This window comes from Haemaphysalis longicornis, unplaced genomic scaffold (genome assembly GCF_048455015.1).
Source record: "Haemaphysalis longicornis isolate Haplotype H1 unplaced genomic scaffold, Haemaphysalis longicornis Haplotype H1 scaffold_10, whole genome shotgun sequence".
NCBI classification, from domain to species: Eukaryota; Metazoa; Arthropoda; class Arachnida; order Ixodida; family Ixodidae; genus Haemaphysalis; species Haemaphysalis longicornis.
The window spans coordinates 123,954,543-123,967,847 of NW_027526204.1; the positions used below are offsets into that span (position 1 = coordinate 123,954,543).

Sequence of the window (13,305 nt, forward strand, 5' to 3'; positions counted from 1 at the left end):
CTTACGTTGAGTCAATTGTTTGAGTCAAATGTGTTGTGTTGTGTTGTGTTTTATGGCACATAAGCAACTTAGGCTATCATGCGCCAAACAGAAGGTTTTGTGTATTTTGTGGATAATAACGATTACATCACGTTACAGCTTTACAGCTTGCTTAGAATCCCTGCTTCCTTGATAAAACTAAAAACGGAGGAAATTTTAACAAGTGCGTTTTCTCCTAAAAGTAGACTGGGGTGAAATGGAATGTGTTCGTCATAGAACAGCCTAAAATGCTTTTTTCTCAGGACTTCAAATTTCGTACATGAGAGTAACATGTGGTTTACTGTTAGCTCTTGGTCGCATTCCTCACATCTCGGTTTATCTTCTTTCATTAGAAGGAAGTTATGTGTCAGGTGTGTATGTCCGATGCGGAGACGACATAAAATGACTTCTGTGTAGCGCTCCTCATGTTTGCTTGATTCCCACTCTACTATAGTGGGTTTAACTATGTGAAGTTTGTTGTCTGTTTCGTTATCCCATGAGGACTGCCATGTTTCTCTGAGTTTACTCCGTATAAATTTCATACAGTCGCTATGAGGAATATGTACTTGTGTTACTGTTTTACTACCAGCCTGCGCAGCACATGCATCGGCTCTCTCATTACCATTGATCCCAACATGGCTAGGAACCCAGCACAACTTAATTTCCTGTCCCTGTGTTTTTGCTGTCACTAAATTGTGTATTATGTCTCCTATTATGGGTTGAGCTGCATTTTTGTAATGTAGGGCTGTGATAGCGCTGAGCGAGTCTGTGTAGATAACACTTTTCGGAATGCTTTCCTTCCTTATTCTTTCCACAGCAACAGCAATTGCATAAGACTCCGCTGTGAAAACCGAGGCGCACTGAGGTAGTCTGATCACCTTCTCCCATTTACCTTGTATTACAGTAGAATCTCGATGATACGATTCTGGGTGATACGAATTTCGGGATGATACGAATTTCTGAAAAGTCCCGGCAAAGTTGCATTGTTTGCAATGGGAAAAATTTCGGCTGTTACGAACGGACCTGCGCGGCCCGGCGGATGATACGAACGAGCCGGCGAGGCGCCCGAAAGCCGAACAAGCAAGTGACGGCTCTCTCTCCCCATTTGTCACTCTTTTTTCTCCAGAAACGGCCGGGCTGTTGTTTTCTGCTCGCGAATACGCGCCCCGCACGCCCCATGCGCGCCGCGAAACCTCTCGCACGCTGCGCGCGGCGCGGCCGGCGGCGGCAACATGGCGGCGGCTTCGGCCGCGAAGTGGCACGGCCGCTTGAGCGACTGCTTCTAGCCGCTCTTTAAAATGCCGCTCAAGGCAGACACGAAGTTTCTTGTGCAGTAAAGGAGCTGATAACGTTGGCGAAAACGGTACTATAAAACACCATCCGCGCCGCTAGTGAAAGCGCCCATAAAATATCTGCCGGAGTGCTAAGCCTAAACATCTCGGGCGGAGCCAGCGGGCTGTCTCGAGCGTTTCGCAAGTCGTCAGTGTCTTTTTCTGACCGAGGTAGGAGATACCGCGGGCGCGAAATCGTTAATGTGGCCGTGAAAATACAGCGCGCGCAAAGCCGAGGCGTGCGAATCGCGTGCAAAAACGCACCATGCGGTTCACGCTTGACTGTTGCGGCGTGTAGCGAGCTTGGACACCGGGAGTGAGGAGACAAGCGCGAAGCTAGGCGAAGCGTTACGCGCGCCAGAAAGGACTGCTTTGTGACGTGGGGGTTTAAAAAAAGCAGAAAAAATCACGTATATGTTCACGCGAAAGTAAGAAAAGAAATAAACGAAAACTTTTTTCAGCGCTGAATTTTTTGGTCTGTGTTGGTTCATACGAATTTCGGATGATACGAATATTTTTCGCGGTCCCGCGAGATTCGTATCATCGAGATTCTACTGTATTGCACTCCCAGCATAGCATGCTGTTTTGGAACCGTCTGTGTAAAATGAGGTGTAGCCTTTGTATTTTTCGTTTAGTGCCAAAAACTCCTGTAATATGTGTTCACGCGGCGTTTTCTTTTTTTGAAAGTGTGTCAGTGTAAAATCGCACACAGCAGGGAATGTATACCAAGGTGGTAGTTGTTTTGTTCTATGGGCAGTCCCAGGTAATGTGTCCAGCATACCAAGTTCTTGGCATTTCTCTTCAAACCGAAGGAGCAACGGTCTAATAGCTTGGGGTTTGTTATTAAACAGTGTCCTAGATGGGCATTTCGTGACTATGGGATAGCACAGATGTTTCGGTAGTGAACGGATCTTTAGGATGTATGAGCACGTGAGCATGAGTCTTCTGTATGTAAGTGGCGGTTCATTGGTTTCAACATAAAGACTGCTAATGGGTGATGTCCTATATGCACCAGACGAGAGTCGTAAACCTAAATTATGTACGGGATCCAGTCGTTTTAAGTAGGACTGCCTTGCTGAGCCATACACAATGCAACCATAGTCTAAGCAAGAGCGTACAACGGAGCGATAAACTTGTAGGAGGCATGACCTGTCGGAACCCCAGTGTTTACGAGACAGAACCTTAAGTACATTTAGAGCCCCGGATGCTTTCTTTTTCAAGATATTGATGTGAGGCAGGAAAGTGAGTTTTTTGTCAAATGTTACGCCGAGAAATTTGTGTTCATTTTGTATGGGCAAATTTATTTCTTTAAGGTGTAGGGTGGGGTCTGTCTGTAGGCCTCGTTTGAGTGAGAAAAGAATGGCGACTGTTTTGTGTGGTGAAAACTGGAAACCATTTCTGTCTGCCCATGTTGTCAGTTTATTTATGGTCAACTGTACTTGTCTCTCGCATGTTGTTACATTGGACGATGTGCAAGCTATTTGAAGGTCATCAACATAAACAGAATACATAATCGACCTTGGAATTATTTTTGATATGGAGTTCATTTTGACAACAAACAATGTTGTGCTAAGAATACAGCCCTGAGGGACCCCGTTCTCCTGTACGAAATTCCTCGACAGGGTTGAGCCCAGGCGCACTTGAAATGAACGATTTGTCAAGAAATCATTCAGGCAGTTCAGCATTCTTCCACGTATGCCTAATTCTACTAAATCCCGCATTATTCCAAACCTCCATGTAGTGTCATAGGCCTTCTCGAGATCAAAAAAGACAGCAAGACAGTGTTGTTTGTGTATAAATGCTTCTCGTACGGCATTTTCAAGGCGGACAAGATGGTCAGTTGTTGAGCATGCTTTTTTGAAGCCGCACTGGTGAATGTCTATAAGTTCATTTGATTGTAGGACAAAATTTAACCTGGTATTCACAACTAGTTCAAAAGTTTTGGCCAGACAGCTCGTAAGGGCTATTGGTCTATAACTACTAGGGGAGGTTGGCGGCTTTCCGGGTTTTAAGAATGCTACAATAAAAGCTTTTTTCCAAGCTCCCGGCATTTTTCCCGATACCCAAATTTTGTTAAAAAACTTCAGGAGTGCTTCTACAGCAGGACCAGACAGATGAGCGAGCATTTCGTAATGTATATCATCTGGCCCGGGGGCGGTCTGCTTACCAGCCAAAAGAGCTCTCTTTAATTCTTGGAGTGTAATTAAACTGTTGTACGTTTCGTTTGTGCCACCAAATGTTGGCAGTCGTTGTTTCTCAGCTGTGTTTTTATACTTTAGGAAAGCTTGTGTGTAGTGTGCGGAACTTGATACTTTGGCAAAGTGTTCACCCAGTATATCTGCCTGTTCTTCTATGCTTGTTTGCACATCTGGTGCTGTTAAAAGGGGAAGTGTGTAGGGGGAGTACGTCCCGTTTAGCTTATGAATTTGCTCCCATACCTTCTTTGATGTTACGGAGCTGTTTATGGACGAGACATAATTTTGCCATGAGGCTCTCTCAGCTTTTCGGCGAATGTACCTTGCTTTAGCTCTTACCTTTTTAAAATTTATTAAATTTTCCTGGGTTGGGTACCTTCTAAAGACTCCCCATGCTTTATTTTGCTGCTTTTTTGCCTCCTTACATTCTTGAGTCCACCATACTTTGTGGTTCTGCCTCACCACTCCCGTGGACTGTGGGATAGCTATGCGTGCAGCATTAACAATGCGGGATGTAAACACTTCATTCAATTCGTCAATACTAAGAGTGTCTGAAAAAACTTGGTCTAAATTTGCTTCCGAAGCAAAAAGTCCCCAGTCGGCAAACTGAAGTTTCCACCTGCGTGGTTTCGTCGGGATAATAGTTGGTGAAGATGTTACGCTAATGAGTACAGGTAGATGATCGCTCCCATATGGGTTGTTTATGATATCCCATTTAAAATCGCTAAAAACAGATGGTGAACTAAAGGATAAATCTAAGCAGCTCATCTTTCCTGAGCTTGGGGAGCAGTATGTAGGCTTACCAGTATTCATTAAGCAGACATTATTGGTCAAAATCAAATCTTCTAAAATCTGGCCTCTTACATCAGTTTTTTCACTTCCCCAAAAGGATGAGTGGGCATTAAAATCACCTACTATTAGGAACGGTTCTGGTAACTGATTTACTAAGTCTTCTAAATCAAGCAGTGTTACCGTGAGTTGTGGTTCCAAGTACACACAGCAGACTGTGATTGTTTTGAATACAAGCATGGTGGCAGCTACTGCTTCTAGCCTAGTTTTCAGTTTATGTTCTTTAGCTGCAATACCATTTTGCACAATTATGGCGACACCACCAGAGAGCCTATTCGCCTGCTCTCGGTCACAACGAAAGACCTGGTATCCTTTCAGTATGTTCTTATGTTTAGGACCCAAGTTTGTTTCTTGAACGCACAAGACTGCAGGTGAATGAGTCGCGAATATTTCTTTCACGTCATTTAAATTATTTAAAAGTCCTCTACAATTCCATTGGACTAGGAATGCCATGTTATTTTTGTATCAGGTGAAAACTACGTTTTCGGTCCCGTGATACGGTTTTTGCCTTTCTTTCCATTTTCAAGGGAGTTCCGCCGCACCACCGAAGTAGACGGCCGAGAACCTCCCTCAGTTGTGTCCATTGTCTCCTCCGAGACGCTGGAGGTTCGTGCAGAATGCACGGGTGTTGAAGTGTTGGACCTAGCCGTGTGGGCAGAGGTCTTCGGGACTGCCAAACCAGGGGTCCGTGCAGCCCGCTTTGGGGGTGGTGGAGCAGCACTAGCTGCTTCCACCGGGGGCGCGGGGGGCCTTGCTTCAGCCTCACTCTGTGTGGCTTCAGCAGGCGCCGAAGACAGCTGTGATGCCGCGCCCTGTTGCACCACAACGGAGTAGGATCGGGTATGCGCTGGTGTCAGTCGCCTCCGTGCTTCACGAAATGTAAGGTTTTCAGTCACTTTCAGCGTGATGATCTCTTTTTCTTTTTTCCACGCTGGGCAAACACGAGAGTATGCTGCGTGGTTGCCCTTGCAGTTCACACACAGTTGTTGTTTGGATTCACAGTTCTCAGTAAGGTGTTCATTGGAGGCACATTTGGCGCAGGTGTCTTGGCCCCGGCAGCTTAGCGAGCCATGACCGTATCGTTGGCACTTGTAGCATCGGCGAGGATTTGGAATATACGGTCTCAGTTTCATTTTTGTGTATCCTACCTCTACGGATTCTGGAAGTATGCTGGATGCGAAGGTAAGGACCATGTGTTTAGTCTGGATTTCTTTGTTTTCTCTTCTGATTTTGATTCTATACAAATTTGTGACGTTCTGTTCTTTCAGACCTTCGAGAAGTTCCTCCTCAGACACGTACTTTAGGTCGTCATCGGATATGACTCCGCGGACCGTGTTGAGTGACCTGTGTTCGCTTATAGTTATAGGGATCTCACCAAAAGATGTTAGTCCTGGCAGTTTGTCACACTGGTGTTTGTAGAGCAGTTCGAGTAGGAGGTCTCCATTAGCTAGTTTTTTTACTTTGTAGCCTTCGCCAATGGTGGCAGTTAGGGTTTTTGCGACAAGAAATGGTGAGACAAGTCGGGCAGTTTTCTCTTCATCGTTGCTGTGAACCACGTGGAAGCGTGGGAAGTTCGTAACGTTCTTCGTGAAAAACTTAGCAGTTACGTCGGTGCCCCCTCTTTTACGAGAGGGATCAGTTGTGCGAAAAAAAAGAAGCCATAAAATGAAAAATCTGTTCGGCCATGGTGCCAGCCGCCCACCATGGAGCCCAACAAGGGGACGGGACAGGAACTCGCGAGCAAGTCCTGCCCACGCCAGCTGTACACCACGACTATAACCTAATATGGCTGAACTCAGGGTCGTCCGCCACACAAGGTTAACCCTAGCCGCCAGGAAAAAGGGAAACTGAGAAAGAATGAGACGACAGGAAAGTTGTTAGAAAGGAGACAGGAAAGCGAAAGGTGAAGGGAAGGACAGGAAAAGGCGACTGCCGATTCCCCCCGGGCGGGTCAGACCGGAGGTGCCGTCTACGGGAAGCGGAGGCCAAAGTGGTGTGTTGCCTCCGCCAAGGGGCCTTAAAGGTCCAAGCACTCGGCGTCGGCTCAACCACCAGGACCCTCTTTTCCCCGGTCACGGCGCTGCCACGCACGGCTAAACGTGGGTGCTCGGGGTCCGTGGTGTCGCACAGTACACGCAAACATCTGCTTTAGCAGATGCCCCCTGCGGGGTGTTTGAGTCAAATGTAGGGACGAGAGTTGTTTTTGAAAGGCAGCCTTTCGAACTATCCAAACTGGCTTCGTGGCCCTTTTAATGTGCACTCAGAACAAGCCTGCACAGACCATATGGCTGAAGACAAAGGATTCTCACCTTGAGCAGACGAATGGTGGGCTTTGCGCACCCGCCCACGCTCTTTATCAGCCTATCCTCAATGGCCGGGGAGTGTATACGCCATGCGCAGTCATTGTCTACATTCCCTTTAGGAACTATCTTCCATTTGTCCATCTGCAACACAAAAAAAATGGTGCTTTGCAGAAACCTACCAATGTGCTCGACTCAAGCTGCACCCATTTCTGGCTCCTGTTCTAGGTGCTGCTGAGGTTTGGTTTTCATAGTGAACTCTAGAACACAGCCTGCTTACACATGCTTCACCTCACAAAGATGGCCTGACCTGCACAGCCTTGCCAACTGATTTATAGGGACACGGACGTGAATTTGTCAAACTTCTTTATTTGTTTGCATTGCATAGACTGGCTCAATTAAACATTTTGCAACATTTATCCAGTCTTAAAGCAGTATTTAAAGGGACACTGAAGTGAATTTGTCAAGCTCCCGTTTTTGCTTGCACTGCGTAGACTGGCTCATCGTTTATACGGTTGACAAATTGGTAATTATTTTACAAAGCGCGAAAGAAGAAAAACTACCATGCGCAGTTTGCGGCGGCCGCACCAACTAAGCTGTGACGTTGGGAGGAGGGGGCACCGTGATTGGACGATGCCCAAGGTTAGCCATCAAACAAGTTTCGGTTTCGGTTCTGTAAAACAACATGTTCGACATCCGATGGCGTCGTTGGATGGGCATTCTCAATATTCCAGTAATCGTAGTACCACGCTTCTGCCATGTTGTCGGCTGTAAAATGCATAAGATAAGCCTCCCAGGACGGCTTGGAATCGTAGCATTCACTAGCCGATGCCTACGCAGTGCATGAACGCCCTCCGCGTACCCGCAGACGCACAAATGCATGCGCTTTTCCCCCATATTTGGAGCTTGCCTCACTCATGCCTGTATCGTAAAAAGCGTGTTTGCACCAGGCCAAGGGTCTGTTGATTCTGGCCTGTGCCCACTGCCCGCAAGCAGTCGGTGCTTATGGCAACAGCACGCCAACGAGAACTCGCTAGCGCGCCAGTTCTGCGGACTAGTTCGTGAAGCAGTGAAGGTTGCGGCCCAAAACAAGGTGAACTCAGTATAGAAAACATCGGCGAAAAATGAAAAAGTTACATTAAAAAAAAAAAAAAAAAAAAAAAAAAAAAAAAAAAAAAGATTGTACCCGCGGGGATTCGAACTTGTGACGGGCAAAACACTTGCGATGATAAACCTAACGCTCCAAACCACACGGCCACGGGCGAAGGCGCTGCCGACAGTAGAAATATAATGTATATAATGTATAACCAGTTTACACTTTTATTTAGTTTTAGTATTTCACGCAGCTTACGTGACTATTTGTTGTAGTGCGCTCGTGCAGTAAGCGTCCCCCGAGTTTCCACAATAGCTCACGACTAGCAATTGCATTTCTTAGACGGAAAAGCGTTCGCAGATGCGTAGTCGTGCTGCTGACCGCTGTGCATGTTCTGTTCGCCCAGCGCAAAAAAGTGCTTCCCGCACCCTAGTTTACGCTGTACGGTAAAAATATCAGTTGATTTTATTTCCTTAGTACCTATATTGACTTCGCTGACTCTTCTACCCCTTCAAGAGGCCTTATATTTTCCTTCTGGCGTACCAGTCAGCGAAGCGTCGCATGTGCGCTTGTGCAGCGCTTGTGTGAAGCGACCTTGACTTGGAGCTAGATACAGAGTACAAACTAACGAAGTAAAGAAATTCTTCCATTCACAAACGTGTTGTGGCTTAGTTTCAACTGATCGAGCTAATTGCCATTACCCGTCGGCGGCCGGCGGACTAAACGTTGGGCCGACTGACTCGGTCACGGAAGGTCGGCGAGCCGTGCAGTAGTGCAGCCAATTGCCAGCTCCTCTCCTGCTGACGTCACACAAAAACACCAAACAAAATGGGCGAGAGTGCAGAGAGGAGGACAGCATTTCTGAATTGATTTTTCTACCAAATAAATTCGCGTAAACGCGCTCAGAGTGGTCGAAACAGGGCCTAGAGACTCCGGACTACAATTGGCGCTCGTAATCCCGCATTGTTTACAAATCACTTCAGTGTCCCTTTAATATATAAAGCCTGAAAGAAGAAAAAAATATCAGGTGACATCTGTGGCGGCAGCAACAGCAGCGATGCATATTCGAGTTGCGATGAGATTGAATGATGCCCAAGATTAGAATTCAAAGCAGTTTCGGTTCTGTGCAACAACATGCTTGGCATCTGACGTTATTGTTGGTTGGGCTTCTCGATGTCTCTGAATCGGCAACGTTGTCGGCTGTAGAGAGGACATGATAAGCCTGTCAGCATTGCTCAGAATCGTAACGTTCACTAGCAGAAGCATACGCAGTGACTGAACGCCCTCCGCATCACCGGAGACGCTCAAATTCGAGGCGGTTCGCCCCCACCTTTGGAGCTTTCCTGGCTCATCCGTGTCTCCACTGGCCTTGAGGGCATTTTTGTTATTTTTTTAACTGTGTGCTTGAGATTTACAGACGAAGTGTATGTTAACATCCTGAGCATAAATATACAGAAAGTTTTCGTCAACAAGGTGTAAGTTCAGAGTTGTGCAACATGTTATGTCGAATGAAGTTTCAGTCAATTTTTTTATCAACCTATAAAATACCCTACTACTTTCTACCCCTTTGAGCTCTAGAAGGACCAGAGAGTGCAACTATACCACAGCAGTAATTTTAGCATTGTTTCTGTAATTGCTGCAAACTTAATAAATTTCAGATCTTAAACTACCAATGTATTCGCAAAACGAACTGCATAAAAAATTGTGCCAGAAAAACGAATCCTATATTTGTTGTGGCTTCATTGCACTGTTCAGTTCATAAGCTTTCAAATGCAGCAAGAAGGATGCAAATCTGACTAGTACATCCCAAGATATTGTACTCAACAGTTGACCTCGCTGAGAAAAAAAAAAAGTGTGTTTGTTGTCTTTCTGTCGTCCTTGAATTGTGCTCTAAGTTTTACCAAATATGCACCAACTTGCCCAACAGTGTGTTCTACTGTCATCTATGATTTTTGTGGGAGGCCTTTCTTGTCGTGTGAGGACTGTTTTAGCCATGGACATATCTTTGCCTCCCAGAAGAAGTCCGCAACTTTATCCGACACTTTCTTCAACACCAGTCATTTTCTACACGCATCAATGGCAGAAGTTTCGGCTCGTTTACACCAGTACGCGGCATACCACAAGGCTCTGTTCTGCCTCCGCTACTTTTTAACATTGTCTTGTTGCTGCTTGCTTGCCACTTTTCCACTATACAAGACTTGTATTTCTTCATGTACGCCGATAACATTACAGTATGGACAGTTCATCCGGTTCTGTCACGACAAGCTGAGTGCCTCAAGGGACACTGAAGTGATTTGTAAACATTGCGGGATTACTAGCGCAAATTGTAGTCCGGAGTTCCTAGGCCATGTTCCGACCACTCTGGGTGCGTTTACACAAATTCATTTAGTAGAAAAATCAATTCGACAATCCTGTCCTCCTCTCTGCATCCTCGCCCATTTTCTGTGGCGTTTTCGTGTGACGTCAGGAGGAAATGGCTTGGCTTGACTGCGCTACTGCACGGCTCGCCAACCTTCCCACAGAGTCAGTCGGCCCTGCGTTTAGTCCGCCGGTGGGTCGTCGCAATTCATTCGCTCAGTTGAAACTAAGCCACGACACGCTTGTGAGTGGAAGAATGTGCCTTTCTTTAGTTTGTTCACTGTATCAAGCTCCAAGTGCTCCAAGTCCAGGTCACTCCACTGACCAGTATGCCAGTAGGAAGGCCAATTGAAGGCGGGAGAAGAATCAGCGAAGTTAATATAGGTACCAAGAAAATAAAACCAACTAAAACTTTTACCATACAACGTAAAACTAGGCTGCAGGAAGCACTTTTTTACGCCGGGTGAACAAGCACAAGCTAAGAAATGCAATTGCTAGACGTGAGATATCTATGGCAATTTGGGGAACGCTTTGTGCAAATTGTGCTCGATAAGAAATCCAGTGAAAAGGCACTCCGCACGCACAACACTACAGTCAAACCCGGCTATAACGAACCCGGATAGAGCGAATTATGCTATATATCGAACAAAAATAATTCAGTTACGGAAATACATGGGAAACATATTCCTTATAACGAAGTTCACATCCGATATATCGAACTCTGGGCTAGAATGGCCGCCAAAATGCATGATCTCGGAGCGGCTATTGAGATGTGGATTGGCCGCGACCACGGAGCAAGAGCCGTGACTGAGACATTGCGCCTCGCACGGAGCGACGTGACTCCCAATACTTTCCGTAACTGTTTCCGATGCGCGGGACTCGCGACGCACGCACAACACTACAGTCAAACCCGGCTATAATGAACCCGGATAGAGCGAATTATGCTATATATTGAACAAAAATAATTCAGTTACGGAAATACATGGGAAACATATTCCTTATAACGAAGTTCACATCTGATATATCGAACTCTGGGCGCCTAGAATGACCGCCAAAATGCATGATCTCGGAGTGGCTATTGAGATGTGGATTGGCCGTGACCACGGAGCAAGAGCCGTGACTGAGACATCGCGCCTCGCACGGAGCGACGTGACTGTTTCCGATGCGCGGGACTCGCGACGGAACCCGCCCAGTCAGCGAGTCCGGACCAAGACAGCAGCATCGGTGAACTGTGGGAAGAGCTCGCCAACAGTCCCGAGGATGTCGCGAGTGAAATCCGTCCGACGCTTATAATGAAGCGTTTTCGGCAGTCAATGTGCTCCGCCAATGCTTCTTAGATCTTTGAGGACGCAGACTCGAACTGGTGCAAACAATGTTTCGTGTAGAGAATGCTAAGCTAGTTGAAGCCACCAAAACGAAAGCGAAAACAAAAATCACCGTTTTGTTTTTGCAAAGTGGGCAGTTAAGGCGGAAAGTAGCTTTGATACTTGCAATAAATGGATTATTTTGGTATGGTAATGGCTACTGTACTGTGTTCGTTTCTGCATACGCGGATGGCGGAGTTGGGGAGGGGGCGGGGGGCTCCCGCGGATTGCTAACTCGTAACAATAAGCTCGTTATAGGCGGGTTCGGCTATATCGAACTATTGGATATATCGAACTAATCGCGGTGCATATTGCAGTTCGCTATAAACGGGTTTGACTGTATCTTCATTGCTGTTGCCAAATAAGTTGCTCACACCAGGGTTCGTACGGGCTTCAAAAGCAAAAATTCAAGGGTTTTCAAGGACTTTCAAGGACCAGAAAACACATTTTCAAGGTCCCCATGTTATGTTTTATCTGGGATTATTTATAACTTTTTCAACAAAATGCAAAATTTTGATATTACCTAATACCTAAGAACATTAATGCACATTGAGATAGGCGCTATGGGTACATGAATGCTCCCCCAGCTTTTTTTTTCATAGTTTATATTTAGAGGCTTTTCCTTTTCTAGGTATTTTGCTGAGGCTGTTTGATTTCAAAACTTAGTTAATGTTGCCTGCATCCCCTGCTTTGTCAACAAGAGTATCAGCTGAAATTAACTCAGCAAGTGTTGCTACAAGGCAGGATTAACTATGTACACGTCCACCATTTACCATGCACGTAAAAGAAAACGGAGATGAAGCGTATGAGGCACAGCAAACATGCAATGAAAGGCCGTCCACATACTAGATGGAACATGCAAGATAGAGAACAGAAGCTGGCTTTCCCGGGATTGTATCCTGATATGAACAGTATTCAGAAGTGCTGCTCCCAATGTTACCTCGTAATAATGAGAGCCCACAACTCGTAATTTCACGCAATACACTGAAACTTGATTGTTACAATGTTTCTTTACATTTTTAACACCTAAAATTCACAACAAACACTTTAAATTATTGTGTAAAGATACGGCCATTGGTTCTCTCCAGAAAAATCAATGGTTTTCAAGGACCCTTTAAAAATTCCAACTCTTTCTAGGCCTGGAAATTTACACCTCTAAATTCAAGTGTTTTCAAGGTTTTCAAGGACCTGTGCGAACCTTGTCACAGTCCTCTGCTTCTCAGCAGCACGAAGGAAGTTTTGGTACTTAGTAGTCGCCAAATGCAGTTTTAAGTCTCCTTTACCGCCGTGGGCCACGCTCACGTCGCATGCGCAAGTCGTGCAAAATCCGAACTGTTCACCTTTCCTGGACGGTATGAAACATTGGAATTCTGAAGTATAACACTTCAAGAAACATTGTAAATACTTCTTGGATTTCAACGACGCCACGATGTCAAGAGAGCTGTGAAAAGCAGAATGTTACTACGTTCAGTCCTCAACGCATTGCCCCGACCACATGTGAACAAAATTAGGCTTGTACACTCCGTGCACACAAACGGCTTGGATTCCCATCCGGCTTCGGCTAGCTACGCAGCTCGTGATGGCAATCGCAATGTGGCGGCGCTGCATACTGCAGTTCTTTGTTTTCGAGATGGGGGTTGGGGCCGTTTATCGGGAGATTTATGGCTGCGCCCGTACAATCGGGAGAATAGGTAAGAAATCGCGAGTCTCCCGGGTAAATCGGGAGAGTTGGCAGGCATGCTTATGCGTGACTCACTCAAGCAAAGCAACATCATTCAAAGACCTAGTGAGAAGCTG

General features: G+C 46.0%; 1 protein-coding gene across 1 annotated transcript in view; it reads right to left on the reverse strand.

Annotated features, from left to right (window-relative positions):
• LOC144159233 (cyclic GMP-AMP synthase-like receptor) overlaps nt 1–13,305 on the reverse strand; it is a 56,704-nt gene that overhangs the window by 16,921 nt on the left and 26,478 nt on the right. Inside the window, exon 6 of the mRNA XM_077690597.1 lies at nt 6,703–6,837. Within this exon, the coding sequence (XP_077546723.1) occupies nt 6,703–6,837 (135 nt within the window). The remainder of the gene's footprint in view (nt 1–6,702; nt 6,838–13,305) is intronic.